Raw genomic sequence first — 15,559 nt, forward strand, 5'->3', positions numbered from 1 at the left:
CCATGATTCTGGATTCATTGGTATTTCTGTGGCAGTCGATGACAGTATCTGGAAAACATAAAGAGAAATATGTTTTGAAGCCTTTGAATTTTAAAATGACATGCATGGTAACTAAAATAAAATTTAAAAAAACAAACACAAAACAAAAAAAATATTTAAATTATACTATATTAATATGATTAATATGATGACGCGGGTACACGCACGTTCACGCACGTGCACGCGGGTACACGCGGGTACACGCACGTACACGCGGGTACACGCACGTACACGCGGGTACACGCACGTACACGCGGGTACACGCACGTACACGCAGGTACACGCACGTACACGTGGGTACACGCACGTGCACGCACGTACACGCGGGTACACGCACGTACACGCGGGTACACGCACGTACACGCGGGTACACGCACGTACACGCAGGTACACGCACGTACACGCGGGTACACTCACGTGCACGCGGGTACACGCGGGTACACGCACGTACACGCAGATACACGCACTTACACGCACATACACACGGGTACACGCAGATACACGCAGATACACGCACGTACACGCTGTTCAACGGCGACTGACGTCGGAACGCCATTAGCCTATATATTAGCATAGCTGGGAATCGTGGCACGATGCTCCGAGCGAAGTGAAGCATGTAGATCAGAGTTTACCATGCACACGTGCTGTCAGCCTGCCCGGCTCCAGTTTGAACGTATAAAAACGGCCGAAGAAAATGAGCTTGGCAGTCAACGGCGACCGACGTCGGAGCGCCATTAGCCCTAGCATTAGCATAACTGCATAGGAATCGTGGTGTGATGCTGCGTGCGAAGTGAAGCATGTAGATCAGAGTTTACCATGCACACGTGCTGTCAGCCTGCCCGGCTCCAGTTTAAACGTATAAGAACGGCCGAAGAAAATTATCTTGGCAGCCAACGGCGACCGACGTCGCAGTGCCATTTTCCCATACATTAGCATAGCTGGAAATCGTGGTGCGATGCTGCGCGCAAAGTGAAGCATATAGATCAGATTTTACCATGCACACGTGCCGTCAGCCCGCCCGCGACTAGTTTGAATCTATGAGAACGGCCGAAGAAAATTCTCTGGGCAGTCAACGGTAACCGACGCACGAGCGCCATCTGCACTTACATTAAGGTAGAATGTGGGTCGCTAGCCTTGGCGCGGCTCGTGGCTGGGGAAGTAGCAACTCAATCCTCAATGTCACAATCACCTCGATCGCAGCGCCCATGCACGGGGAAAAATTATTCTGCGTATTACTTGAACATGGCAGCTGTGGTGTGAACTCACTGATCTCTATATATAATACTAGCTATATCACTAACTAGCTCTACCGGTGTAGCCCCTTCGCTCCCGCTAGAGGATTTTTATCGTTAATATGTATATGTGATATTGTAATGCATAGATGTTACGCATAGCACATGGTCAGTGTATATGCACGGTAGCATTTAAGGTGAGCCTCATGAAACATCAAGCAAACATCTCATAAACAATAAAGAAAATATAGATGCATTTTAATGTAAATATGAAAGGTGATACAAAATCCATTTCAGCCTAAAAGGATATGACTATAGATGAACAATCTAGATTCATTTCTATAGAGAAGCTAACGAATCATTTTCAAACGCAAATGTGAGTTGGTTGCATGCACCGAGAACGATCACCGCTGTGCAGATTTTGTGACGAAGAAACACACAATTTTCACGTGGCTATCGACAACGGCGTCACTTACATTCTTCTCACATCACTTGCGAGCATTTCACATAACACGCCTAAAAGTTATGTCGTCACGAAATAGAAGTTCCTTTGTAACAAAATGTTCACGGCGACGTGACGGGTCAACGTGGCTATCGGCGAGAGAGCGAGGGTTGTGGCGTCGTGCGGCACAGGTTGAGGAAGCTGGCGATCGCTCGACGCGTATGCTGCTTCTTCTCGTCGTCGCCGAGTGCCTCCAGCGCCCTCTCTGCGCATACCTTCGCCTACGAGGGAAAACGCATGAGATGCGTCAGCATCGGCATAAACAACACAGATAAGACTCTGGCTGAGGTTTTACATATGGTTGGCGTCGGCTTGGTTTGGTCAACGTTCGCATGCCGTTGGAATGGGAGCAGCTAGTGAGCATCCATCGCAATGCTAATCACCAACACCCGGACCGAAGCCACGGACGGAATTATCACACAGGCTATTAATTGTGATTACTTATAGGGGGATATACGATCGTTAGTATAGACGTGGGATAAATTACATCGGGAGGGCAATAAATTGTATAGGATAATTGCACAGCATTAACGTTAATCTGCTAAGAGTTTCAGCGAAACGGCGCCGACAAGCAGCAGGTGAATGCTGGCGACGAAACAAGAGAACATGTGTGGGAACAACGCCTTGCGATACCTGCGAGCGGTCGCCGATAACGAAGTTCAGTAGGGCCTGCGTCTTGCAGCTGTAGGAGAACTCCAGCTGGTGTCGGTCGGACATCTCACTGTACCACGCGTGAATGGCAGACAGCACCTTCACGGCCTCAGCCTCCTGCGCCTTCCCTGTGGGGGCGAGAATGAATGCGTAGTTGGCATGGAAAACAAATGTGCATGCAGTGATCACTATGATTCGTAGATGAATTAAGATTATTTTTCGATGGTAGGGAATACACCGACCATTGACTTATACATCGTTGAAATAAAAACGGCTAAATCATCAATTACAAGGAATTTATGCTAACCATCGACAAACAATAATAACAAGTGCCGCAGAGCGACAGCGCTCAACTGACGTGTATTGTAGCCAGGTATTCGATCTTCAGATAAACTCACTGGCAACCGAATCAAGTGCGCCCTCCTGCCACCGCGTTCGCGCTCAGAGCATATATCTAAGGCTTTCCGATTATCCGATTAATCGTTTATGAAAATTCAGTCCGATTCCCAACACTAGTTGTAATCGGTTAAGCCAAACTGATCGACTAATCAATTATTAATCAGTTTGGTACGTTTCGAGTACTGTAGTTAATTGGTAGAAAAACAAGTATAGTTTGATAGCAATGTACACCAGGACATACATGTAATCTACATGTAATAATCAAGACATTTACATAAACAATATTTATTGTAATATTTATTGTAAATATGTTTATTAAACATATTTACATTGCTTATTTCGAGTCCGACGAAGCGACAATTATTCATTTTCACGCTGGCAGAAATGTAGAAATTATTAACCTATTCGAGAAACACTGTCGAGTTATATCGAATGTGCATGTATGTTTTGCATGCGCATGTAGAACAATTTGTATAGTACAGTCACATGAATATTACAATGTACATTTTTGTATTAATTTTCAGGTAGAAAATGGCTGTTTGGGCTAGGGCTGTCTGGCTGGAGGAGGATAATGAGATGGAGGATGTGTTGCCATCCTGTTGGATTAAGGGCAATTTTGTATACTGGCCCAATGAGGGATCAGTCACGAAGGCCATGAAAACACAGCAGTTGCCAGAGAATTCATGGTTAATGTTTCCTCTTTTGAAAATTAAAATACAGTCTGGTATGTATACAGATCGATGGTAGAAACCAAACTGTGCTTTCTCTAGAGCATGTTTTCTGTACTTGACAATAATTGTTGACCAGGGTTTTGAAAAAACATTCTATCCAACTTGTCCTGATCGAGTGGCAATTTAATTAAAGAAATCAACTCGCATCTATCATTTCCATTTGCTCTCGGTTAGAATCTTCTCGGGACCATATGCAATGTACTCAATGAAAGCATACATGTATGTGTGATTTCTGGTCAGACGCTTCCACTTCATATTTTTGTTTGAACAGTGAAATCTGATCTTACATTGATGGTGCATCAAAAACAGAGCCATTTCACAGTTAAAATGGTACCCAAATGATGAGTAATTCTGTTTGGATGGCAAGAAATTCAAAAACAAAATTGTCACTTGCCTGACAATGAACTTAGTAGGGACAAGTGGATAAGTGGTTATTTCAAACCCCACAGATACTTCTGGTGCAGTAAAATCAACATTTCTGTTTATTTTGCATTTAAAGTTAACCGACCCTCTACATGTATTTTTAGTCAACGAGAGAGTCCAGTTTAATCCATGTAATTTTGGGGCTCATTAAAACACTTCATACTACAAGTACATGTGTGCATATATCCAAATGCAGTATATGCTGTTGGTGGAAAGTAATAATCATTAAAATGACCACTGCACTCTTGATATTTTGGCTTGTTGTCCAGCTGTGAAGGCAATGGTGACAATTAAGTTTCTGAATACATGTAGAACACCACAAATATTAAGAGCGTAGGTCGAGCCGTTGAGATTTGTGCCGCAATTCCGTATTTCCTCCTATACCTTAAGTTAAGGGGGAAATATTCCCCCTCCATTGAAACATCTTGACCTTTGACCCCCAAATTCGACATCCCGAGTCCTTTTCGTGATCCCCCCGACGTCCCGAATATCAAGACCGTATGTCGAGCGGTTAAGATTTGTGCCCAACTGTTGACGGACGGGCGCACGGACGGACGGACAATCATGCGATTCTACAAGCTGCACCTGACTTCGTCAGCTGAGCTAAAAATAGTCTGATATACCCATAATCATATTATGACTCATCATTAATGTTTTTTTAAACCTTCTAGGAAAGAAACAAATTTTATCTTAAAATTAACCAGTGCTAATAATGTTACAAACTACATTCACTGGCTGATGTTTATGGCTCAAGTGAGGGGCTCTAAAACATATCACACGCTTAAAAAATGACTAATCAAACAAAACACAAAAAAGTACTACCTACCCACATCATTGTTAACCATGAATAAAATCGTCTGCTCTCATCACACCAGTTCAGACACAGGTGTTTGCCACTGCAAGCACACTTGGTATGTAAATTGTTTTGTATTGATTGAACGAGAAGGATAAAGGAGATTTGCTAGTCAAGCAGAGTTACTCGGTTGCACATAGTTACCCAGGTTAATCATCTTTGGAGATGTCAACAGGCTGGATGATTTTTCCTCCTCCTCCACGTTAAATGTGACAATTCCAGTCAGATATTTATGCCAAATTTTCAGCACCTGCGAACATTAACAATGACATTGATTTACGCTACCAACACTACTACGAGTACCATGCTATTTAGCAACTATTTACGCCAGTCATTCTGCCGTATCGCTAATTCTGAAATTGTTTAAAGGAGTTTACGACTCACCCTATAATACAAAGTTTCTGCCTTGTCAGTTTTCCCTAGTTTTAAAAATATATTTCCCATGTGAAAGTAGCCTCCTGATGTCTCCACATCATCTGTTGATGTCACAATGGAGCAATGGTAAACCTACAAAACAATGGCAAAAACCTTAGTGGGTACCATGGTCCATCAGTGGTCGAAATCTGCAAACATGACATTTTTGTAAAAAAAATTCTGGCAGCTGCGGCATTGTAAGGCAACATCTGTTGGGAGATAATATATATGACACACTTAATCAGAAGCCAGGAAAACAAACATGATGAATGTAAAATTAATCCAACCTTGTTATACATATCTGAGGCAGGTTTTCCATGCAGATTTATTGAACCCACGAGATAGTTTTACACATTCTCAAAAGCATATCAATTTATATTTAATACACTCTTGACACTAAAATGAACTATAGGTTTACAGTATATATTATTGTTCATATTAGTCGCACGAGCTATGACAAAGTTTGCTAACTCCATAGAGAGCACCAACTGCGTATGTCAATCGCTAATGACACAGTTATGTTATGTAGTTCTTACATCCTCCGCCAGGTGGCGAAGCGCTTCCTCATAGTCTCCCTTCACTTCGCACAGCCTCCCAATCTGCCGGTGCACCTGGGACTTGATGCGGTAATCGCAGTCAGGCACCATCAGCACGGTCCACTGCGCCTGGGACAAGTAGTCCTCTGCTTCCTTCAGTCTATGAAGGCCTGTTATATATGCCAATCCCACACAAACATTAAGCAAGGAAAGTGTAGTGGGTTGAAATTGAGTGGAGTATAAAAGGCTCAAGGCAAAAGTTACCAAGAATATATAGAGGTTTAGCAAGAGTAAAAAAACTTGGGGGGCATCTATTTATCACCTTTAATATTTAGATATCCTGCTGTTGCTAGACTAGAATCATGCAACAACACACTCCTACTAGAAAAAGCACGTTTGTACTAACCGATGCAAGCTTCCGCTAGCATGAGGTACGATGTAACCAGCTCTATGCTGCTCAGTCCATACACCTGTGGATGGAGTATTAAGCTTCATGTATATTAACATGTAAAATGGCATTATATGTACAAGTATTTTGAAACAAAATAAATTATTCTAAACTTTTCCTATACATATCTTGCGACATACATCAAAATTCTTTTTAAACTCATTTAAAAATCAATACCAACTCCAGGAACCACTTAGTTACCATACATTCTAGTTTACTTGCTACATTTCCCAAATTGCAAAAATACCTCTATAGCAAAATGTAGTGACTGAAGTACAGCTGGTATTGCCTTCTCAGCTTTGCCTTCAAAAAGCAGCTTCTGTCCCACTGCCCTGGTCAATTGCAGCAGTTGCCTCTAGAACAAGCCAGTTGTCAAAATTCTGCATGGACATCAGCTAGATACTTACTCACTTAGATATGGATTAAATTTAAGTTTCTGTAGGAATAATAATAAGTAAATGCATACCTATGAAGCTGCAGCTAAACTATAGTCACAAGCCCTTTGACAGCATATGATAATTAATGTTCCTTCCCCCCTCCTTCAATCCCATAATCAGGGCTGCCTACAAATTCTTATCTGATTTTTATCTCACAAGTGCTATATGTCTTATGTCTTCCCCATCAGCAAAGTGAAGTTAAAAAGGCATTAGAAGCATATATCACACCTTGAAAGCCTTGTTCGTCTCTGAGCAAATCGTATAATTAAGCGCCTTGTTCAAGGCTTAGCAGGATCAAGCTGGGACTCAAACACAAGTGCTTTCTATGGTAACATCCCAGTTGGCCTACTCCAATTTCGTCTACACCCATTTCGCCTATGTCCCATTTTGCCTACTCCTATTTCGTCTACTGTCCGAATCGGCAATTTATTCCCATTTCGCCTACTCCTGTATTTTCTATTTTTGTCAAGTTGTGTTCTCATTATTTGTACCTGTTTGCTTCTGGTTTTTGTAGTATATGTATGCCAATCAAAACATATTTTATTATTAATTTAAAAGATTATTTAGTGAACAAACCGATCGTAGACAAAATGGGAATGGGGTAGATTTTGAGCGTAGCAGAATTGGGAGTAGGCAAAATGGGTGTAGGCCAACTGGGAATTTTGCTGTAGGCGAAATGGGAATTTTGTCGTAGGCGAAATGGGAGTAGGATAACTGGGAATAAACTGCTTTCTACATAAAGTCCTGCATGCTAATCTTTGGGTCACTATTGCTGCCTTCACTTCAGAACAACAGTAAATATTATGATTTGATGTGTATCACCTTTTGTTGAAATAGCTCATCAGCATGCTCTTTCCGTTTGCTCTCTGTGCTGAAGTGAGGCTCTGGAGATCGGAGTGGAATTAACTGCGTGCAAATTTGATCATGGATTCCTTCCCAATCTGATGTTTGATGATCTGATCCACTATAAAAGTCCAGCAGTTGTTGTAATTTAGGTTTATAATTAAAATTGGTTTCATTGGATACCAATTTCTTGCTTACACTGTTACAGTTACAATTTTCTTTGCAATTTACTATTAGAATTTATCAATACGTGTCAGCCATGTCCCGTCGTAAGGATTAGTCTCAAAAGTTAAAGGGACTATAAAACATAGAAAGTCAGAGTTGATCAAATCTATATACGTAAGACTATAGCAGAAATAGAAATTAGACTTAAGCGAATAAGCCAATATAGTCACCACGGCACGTACTGACGCAGATGGGGTCGTTGTCGTATCAGGTACTACAGATATGCACACAGCGTGTGCGCATGCAAACGCATCGATTTCTTGCGTGTGGAAAATATCACACGTGTTTGATATTTTCTTCCACGTGTGGCAGTTTGCACAGCGTCTGCGGAGTGGCTGTGTCAAGTTCCACACCGGCTCTATGTAACCGACCAATTGCAGCAGGTGAAGCGAGTCACGTGATCTTAACTTGCGGTTGCAGCGCGGTTGCACTGCGGTACACGCACGTACACGCGGGTACACGCACGTACACGTGGGTACACGCACGTGAACACGGGGTACACGCACGTACACGCGGGTACACGCACGTACACGTGGGTACACGCACGTGAACGCGGGGTACACGCACGTACACGCGGGTACACACACGTACACGCAGGTACACGCACGTAACACAGATGATACACGCACCGTACACGCGGGTACAACGGCGGTGTACACGGAGATACACGCACGTACACGCGGTGACATGCACGTCACCGTGCGTGGTAGGCCACGGTACGTGGCGTGTACCACCGTGTACGTGGCGTGTACCCGGCGTGTACGTGCGTGTATCTGCGGTGTACGTGCGTGTACCGCAGTGTACGTGCCTGATACGTATGCCTGATACGACAACCACGCCGCCTTGAGCGTGCGTAGCAGGGTACTAGCGGCTGCATGATAGGGTCTATGTCCCGCCAGGGTACTGGCCGGAACGTAGCCCTGGGTAGCTGGGTCCGGTATACGGGGCGACCGTACCCTGGTAACTATTTGATATGGTTAGGGTTAGGATTAGGGTTAGGATTAAGGGTTCGGGTTAGGGAGTAGGCGTAGGCGACTGCCTAGGACTCGTTAGTGGAGTAGGACGAGGTACGGTTCGGCATCATTAGATAGTACGTCAGGGTACTCGGTATATCCGGACGCGTACCAGGGTACGTTTCCGGTATATGCGGACCGGTACCCCAGGGTACGTTCCGGCAGTACTCGCGCGGGGACATACGACGCCTCTCAGCCGTACTACTACTAGTACTAGTACTAGCTGACGTCGACGTACCAGTAAAAAGTAACTCTACATTGTAAACACTGCATAAAGGCTGGCTTCTTGCAAAGTTCACATAGTTTTTTCACACCCTTTGGAAGTGCAATAGGCTTAATTGATGTAATAACGTCCGTTTGACGCTGCATTTCGTTTTCAGTTATTTTGCCCATACACTGTACGCTGGAGATAGTGGCAGCCATTTTCAAACAAACCGTCCCGGGAGATCGTTCTTGTGTTGCGGTACAAATATTAACAACGCGCATTGTAGACCTTACAGTAAAAAATAAGAGCCGATAAATATTACAATTTTTTATTTTGTATAAAGGACTACTACTAGCATAGCCATAGGGTCAGTCTAGGCATAGGTCTAGGTAAGTTGCACGTGAACACTCACTGGTAGGTCACAATAACAAACCTGACCCCATATGCCTGACCCCACCCCCGGTGTCGAACGTTTCATTGTTCATTTATTGTTAAAAGCTTTACGATGTCGGGCCCTCGTGGTAGGTATAACCGTATATGGAGATTGCTTAGTAAAGTGATATCTTTAAACACCGAATTTAATTATTAAGAAGTGTAACTCTGTAAGTTATGTGGCTCTGAAACAAGAATTGGACAAACCCTAAACCGACCAGGCTCTCCGACTGTTACACCCCTCTCGCCACGTAGTGTTAAGCGAGATGGGAACTTGTGGCTAGACAAACCCGATTGCCTGTTCAGCGTTCTCATTTTGAAATCGAAGTCTTCATATATTGCAATGATTTGGCAGTTTTGTTGGTGTTATTTTTCTGGCAAAAGTTTGTAACAATATCACTGTAAGCTAAGACGATATCTAATTTTAAAGATTTGCATGGTAAGTGCTGCATCATAGTAAATTTGTCTAAAATATGCTTATAATTGAATGACATGATCTTTCAAGTTTCAGTAACCCAGTCCGATAAATTGCCCTGATTTTTTTCTACGACAGACGAAGAGCTTGAGGGACGCTAAGGAACACTAATATATAATCAGGAATCGCTTATTGTTACCGGAATGTCGCAATCGTTACTGAAGGCAGCTGTGTGCGTGGTCAGAGCTGCGAGGCCACGAATCGGCGACGCATTCTCCGCGTCCGTCCGGCAATCCTGCCGTGTCGCGACGTCGGGCTCCCCGACGGGATGCGAGCGCGTGCAGTCGGCGATGCGACCCGGTCGCATCGGTGCCTCATCACAAGTTGCCTGCCTTCATACGGACCCATGGCGCGGCGACGACAGCGCGAATGCGACCGAGACGGACGATGCGCGGCCCGACGCGTTTGACTCTCTCATCCAGAGACTACACCGCCGGCGGGGTCGCATGAACGACAGCGGCGCAACGCGGGGTCGCCCGGACAACGACGGCGGCGCAACGCGGGGTCGCCCGGACAATGACGGCGGTGCTGTGCGGGATCACCCCGAGGTCAAGGTCGAGGTCGACGAGGCGTACGACACGCAGCTGTCGATGATGCTCGCCGACGCCGCGTTGCTAGGTGGCGCCACGGTGCTGTTCCGCGAGAGCTGCGCGCGCGACGTATACCCGTCGTTCGAGACGATGCAGCGGCTCGTCGTGTCGCACAGCAAGCAGGGGGCGCTGCACGAGATCGACTTCGTCGGCAGCGTCTGCAGCGCCATCTACCCGGCGAAGCACCGGCGCGCGCTTGCCTTCCAGCACTATGTTGCCGAGGCGCACGGCCACAACGGCCGCTTTGCGCAGTCCATGCGGCTGTTCGGCGCCCTCTACCGGCGGCACGTGGCAAGCCGCGGCAAGATTGCGAACCTATCGAAGTTTGTGATGGCGAAGATCGTGCGCGCGAGCGAATCAAGCGGCGGCGGTGAGGGCGACGACCCCGTGGATCACGCGCTGGCGTTTGCGGAGCTGTGTCGCGTGTGCAGCGGCAGCCTGCGGCCCGCGTCCAACCTGTGGAAGCTGCTGCTGCTCAGCCGGCATCCGTCGCACCGGCAGCTCGCCGACCGGCTGCCGGACGACTTCCCGGGGCTTCACGAAGCCATCTGCGAGAAGCTGCGGCCGCTGTGCGACGAGGTGCTCGCGCAGAATCGCGCCGACGTGTTGTACCGGCTCGTGAGCGTTGTTGAGCACAGAAAGATGGCCGACCACAAGCCGATGGTCTTCAACGGTCTGATGCAGCTCTACTGTGAGTTGTCCTCATGATTAGACACAGATATCTACAGCAGGGTGCGAAATTAACGGGAGTCCGCAGTCAAATACTCCCTGATTTACTGTCGGACTCCCAGATTTGACATATGCAGGAGTCCTTGTGACTCCCTGAAAATTCTGCCATACTAACTAGTTCGTTCCAGAGCACGGCGTTACGGAATTACTGTATTTGTTCAGCTAATGTCCAAAGAAAATTTGGCAGATGTGCAACTGCATGAATCTTAAAAATAAGCACATGCGTTATTGTTAATATCTTTAATTTTGAACCTCAGGCTGCAGACTCCCTCTTTTTGAGAGTAGGGAGTCCGTTGTTCAAAAGTTAATTTCTACCCCTGTACAGCTACAGGCTTCGCTATGATGCGATAATTGATGCGAGTCCGACTTACCTTTAAAGTTGAAGCTAATTTGCGACATTGGATGAATCTATCGACATGCTGTTATTGCTTAATCGGCAATTGCCTTAATTTTCAGCTGTGATTACTTTTGGTTATCCCATAACATGCATGCTGTGTTTTCACAGCTTGATGTCTATGTTTATCTGTACTGCTTCAGCTTATTGGGAGTATTAGGGCCGCTTACGATATATGCGTAATTGACTCAAATTGGCAATCGGGGATAAATTGCCGAATTGCCTGACATGCTTTCTGAAATTCCTGTGGAGAACCCTGGTAACATATATGATTGTAGACGGTATTCGGCTTATCATACAAAGGAACTTTAATGCGTTACAATTTTATTGATGTTATATTCGCGTAATTGTCCAGTGTAGCACTGGGTGTGCTCATTATCACATTTTCTTCACAGGTGACAACTCCGATCTTGAGGGCGCTGCTGAGGTCTTCTGGTATGCACAAAAGAACAACATCAGGTTGTCAGCCGATGCTGTGAAGAGCTTGGTGAATCTGTACTACGTCATGCAGAAGAGCGTGCCCATTGAGGTACTGCAGCAGAAGTACAACTACCATCCTGCAGCGGAGAGTGCCACCAAGTCTAAACCGCCCGGTTTTTCATTTTAGTTTGGGGTGGGAATTTCTTACCCTTTGTTTGCAACATGGTTATGTCATGAACATGAATGGATTCAATGATAAATTGCGGACGTAGTCACGTTATTAATGTGATAAGTTTATCTGTAATTTCTCCCACGATTATCGTTGTTTAACCCGAGTGACATCCTGTCAACAATGTGAATGTGGCGTTCACCGCCTCTTCACCTAAGCACATGATATTTGACAGATAGGATGCTGTGTAAAAATATAACCTCAGTCTAAAAATATGTTGCGGTAAGTATATACTATGCTGAACATCTAATCAGTGGATTAATGTGGATGGAATAGTTGTTTACTCAATACAACCATGTCCATATATATTTGCAAAAGACACACATAAATAGATAATTTTTTTCTATTGGTTTGCCATGGTTGATGTGTGGATAGTATGAAATAGAACCAGCCTGTATGCATGTGGTATTCGAGATAACATTGTATTTGAAGTTCCATATTTGCTTACAGTGTTTTGAATCAATTCCAAGTCTTGGCCTTCAGTAGTCCTTCAGTGTAAAAATGTACATTACTGCTAAGAGTGTTGGAACCTATAATGAAAAGACATGCTACCTGTTAATGCATATATGTCAGGAATAATTAATATGGGTTATTTACTCATGATGTAGGTATATTATTACTCAAAACAATATTTATTGTTATTATCCTTCTTTATTGACAGTCACAATTTGTAAGTGTTGACAAATAGCAAGTGTACATTTCACCGTGTAGCCACTGTTGTTATCTTGGTGCATGTATTTCCGCCATGCCATATGAGGGCCATCTTAATCATTCTGAGATGATTTTGGCACCTAAACAGTTACAATGCTGCCATACAGTTCTCCAAAGATGAGTAATTTTTCCGTGTACATTCGGCTGTAGACTGTACAGTGCAGAGTTTGATATTTGTTAGTCGTGTTTAATTTACACTCATAGGGTCTATGTCTCCCTGGGTACTACCGGAATGTACCCTGGTAACTATCTGATATGGTTATGGTTAGGGTTAGGGAGTAGGCATAGGCGACTCCCTAGAATCGTTAGTGGAGTAGGCGAGGTACGGTAGGCAAGGTATAGTTACTAGGGTACGTTCCGGCAGTACCCAGGGAGACATAGACCCTCTCAGCTTAATTTACACAATGACGTGATATTCTTGCACTGCAGCACTCGTTTCTCTGAGTTGACCTAGATCGTGTTGGCAACAATCATGACACGATGAGATATATATGGATAGAACGATATATCGATATATCGACATATGAGATATAACATTATATATCATATTAAGATACTTATAATAATAGAAATACATACATATACGTATATGTGTGTATGTATTTCTATGGTACTAGCTAATGTTACTTGTTTGTCTCTAAAAGAGCAGTTTCGGCCGTTTTCTATTGTGTTAATCAACAATGAAATGGGATTGTCTGATGTCATTTCACGTACGTAATATGTTAAATCAGCACACCCGCTACAATCGCTTGCACAACTATAGTGTGTGGCGAGGGAACTCAGGTGACAGGTGTTTCAGACACCGTCTGTCTGTACATATATTCACAGGAGAAGCTGATAACTCCGAGCATGCAGAATGGTTGATTAATCAAGTTGAATCCATATAGAATAATATAAGCCGGTGCAACTGGCAGTTCAAAAAATCGGTATAAATTGAAAAAACCATGTACAGGTACACCACCGATTTTCCGGACACTGATGGTCCGGAACCTCTTTTAGGCCGGATAAAATTCATTTGAAATTCCTATTATTAGTGTACCGGGTGGCCACAGATGGCGTTGCGGGCGCTGCGGACGGCGCGCTCTCTATGGAGACCCTTCTTCTCGCAGGTCGTGCACAGGTCAAAGTCGGGGCACATCATGCACTTGTAGCGGATAGGGTTAGGGTTAGTAGCTTGTAGGCCTCAGGGACTGCGCGAAGAGAAAATGTAAAAAAATGTCACATTTAACCAGAAAACGTAACAGAGAAATGCACTAGCAAAAGCAGCACCTGTGAAATCACGAAGCTCGGCTCACTCCTTCGTGAAACCGACAGCAAATAACATCAGGAATAATTAATATGGGTAACGGGGTTATTTACTCATGATGTAGGTATATTATTACTCAAAACAATATTTATTGTTATTATCCTTCTTTATTGACAGTCACAATTTGTAAGTGTTGACAAATAGCAAGTGTACATTTCACCGTGTAGCCACTGTTGTTATATTGGTGCATGTATTTCCGCCATGCCATATGAGGGCCATCTTAATCATTCTGAGATGATTTTGGCACCTAACAGTTAGAATGCTGCCATACAGTTCTCCAGACATGAGTAATTTTTCCGTGCACATTCGGCTGTAGACTGTACAGTGCAGAGTTTGATATTTGTTAGTCATGCTTAATTTACGCTCATAGGGTCTATGTCTCCCTGGGTACTACCGGAACGTACCCTGGGTACGGTCCGGTATACCGGAATGTACCCTGGTAACTATCTGATATGGTTAGGGTTAGGGTTAGGGAGTAGGCATAGGCGACTCCCTAGACTCGTTAGTGGAGTAGGCGAGGTAGATAGTTACCAGGGTACGTTCCGGCAGTACCCAGGGAGACAGACCCTCTCAGCGTAAGCCTGGCGCACATTGCCAAACATTTTCCCGAACAAATGTTTTTGTCTGGCAATGTGCGGGTGAACAATTGCTCAGCGCACATTGCCGAACAGTTTGCAGCGAACAACCTCGTGGCGCCGTCTAGTACCTGTGTTGTAAAGAGTCACGTGATCGGCGTGTGGCCAATCGGCGTGATAGGCATTTACAAATGTTCCTAGAATTGTTCGACATTCAGCGCACAATGACGAACATTCGACGAACAATGTTCGAGATATCAAACATTTCCGATCTTCAGAAACATTGTTCGGAACAAATGTTCGGCGACTTTTTTCACAGCACACTGCCGAACATTTCATGGAACATTGCTACGATAATGTTTTTGAGCAAAATGTTCGGCAATGTGCGCCGGGCTTTAATTTACACAATGACGTGATATTCTTGCACTGCAGCACTCGTTTCTCTGAGTTTACCTAGATCGTGTTGACAACAATCATGACACGATGAGATATATATGGATCGAACGATATATCGACATATGAGATATAACGATATATCATATTACGATAGTTATAATAATAGAAATACATACATATGTATACGTATATGTATGTATTTCTATGGTACTACTACTAGCTAATGTAACTAGTTTGTCTCTAAAAGAGCAGTTTTGGCCGTTTTCTATTGTGTTAATCAACAATGAAATGTGATCGTCTGATGTCATTTTCACGTACGTAATATGTTAAATCAGCACACCCGCTACAATC

At 44.2% G+C, this 15,559-nt stretch overlaps 3 protein-coding genes across 5 annotated transcripts in view; 1 reads left to right on the top strand and 2 right to left on the bottom strand.

Annotated features, from left to right (window-relative positions):
- Positions 1-1,513: 1,513 nt before the first annotated feature.
- Positions 1,514-9,311, bottom strand: LOC106821631 (zinc finger MYND domain-containing protein 12-like). Of its 2 annotated transcripts, XM_014826522.1 has the most exons (9): positions 8,985-9,311; positions 7,488-7,629; positions 6,476-6,583; positions 6,187-6,250; positions 5,781-5,950; positions 5,215-5,337; positions 4,975-5,080; positions 2,407-2,552; positions 1,514-1,994 (listed from the first exon to the last, which is right to left on the bottom strand). In XM_014826522.1, the coding sequence occupies exons 1-9, from the start codon at positions 9,230-9,232 to the stop codon at positions 1,863-1,865; spliced, it is 1,239 nt and encodes a 412-aa protein (XP_014682008.1). In that variant the 5' UTR covers positions 9,233-9,311; the 3' UTR covers positions 1,514-1,862. The 2 variants fall into 2 exon arrangements, with proteins under 2 accessions (XP_014682008.1, XP_014682009.1); XM_014826523.1 differs by lacking the exon at positions 8,985-9,311 and having other exon boundaries at positions 6,476-6,581; positions 7,488-7,598.
- A 72-nt stretch (positions 9,312-9,383) lies between these two features.
- On the top strand, positions 9,384-12,930 carry LOC106821628. The gene is made up of 3 exons (XM_014826519.1): positions 9,384-9,472; positions 9,937-11,139; positions 11,967-12,930. Exons 2-3 carry the CDS (start codon positions 10,002-10,004, stop codon positions 12,176-12,178), a joined length of 1,350 nt encoding a protein of 449 aa, XP_014682005.1. The 5' UTR covers positions 9,384-9,472; positions 9,937-10,001; the 3' UTR covers positions 12,179-12,930.
- A 322-nt stretch (positions 12,931-13,252) lies between these two features.
- The window catches only part of LOC106821643 (sequestosome-1-like), an 8,068-nt gene continuing 5,761 nt past the window's right edge, over positions 13,253-15,559 (bottom strand). For both annotated transcript variants that reach the window (XM_014826532.1, XM_014826533.1), the window contains one exon: positions 13,253-14,121. In XM_014826532.1, the coding sequence (XP_014682018.1) occupies positions 14,069-14,121 (53 nt within the window). In that variant the 3' untranslated portion in view covers positions 13,253-14,068. The remainder of the gene's footprint in view (positions 14,122-15,559) is intronic.

This window comes from Priapulus caudatus, unplaced genomic scaffold (assembly GCF_000485595.1).
Source record: "Priapulus caudatus unplaced genomic scaffold, Priapulus_caudatus-5.0.1 Scaffold80, whole genome shotgun sequence".
Lineage (NCBI taxonomy): Eukaryota > Metazoa > Priapulida > Priapulimorpha > Priapulimorphida > Priapulidae > Priapulus > Priapulus caudatus.

Bases quoted from the DNA above. Each gene is read 5' to 3' on its own strand.
- LOC106821631 (XM_014826522.1), bottom strand. From the start codon at position 9,232: ATGCGCGTTGTTAATATTTGTACCGCAACACAAGAACGATCTCCCGGG. The intron at 5,081-5,214 runs GTGAGTCGTAAA...TAATGTTCGCAG, and splicing joins CAGAAACTTTGTATTATAGG to GTGCTGAAAATTTGGCATAA. The intron at 2,553-4,974 runs GTAACTATGTGC...TCGCCCCCACAG, and splicing joins TCCAAAGATGATTAACCTGG to GGAAGGCGCAGGAGGCTGAG.
- LOC106821628 (XM_014826519.1), top strand. From the start codon at position 10,002: ATGTCGCAATCGTTACTGAAGGCAGCTGTGTGCGTGGTCAGAGCTGCG. The intron at 11,140-11,966 runs GTGAGTTGTCCT...TTTTCTTCACAG, and splicing joins CGGTCTGATGCAGCTCTACT to GTGACAACTCCGATCTTGAG.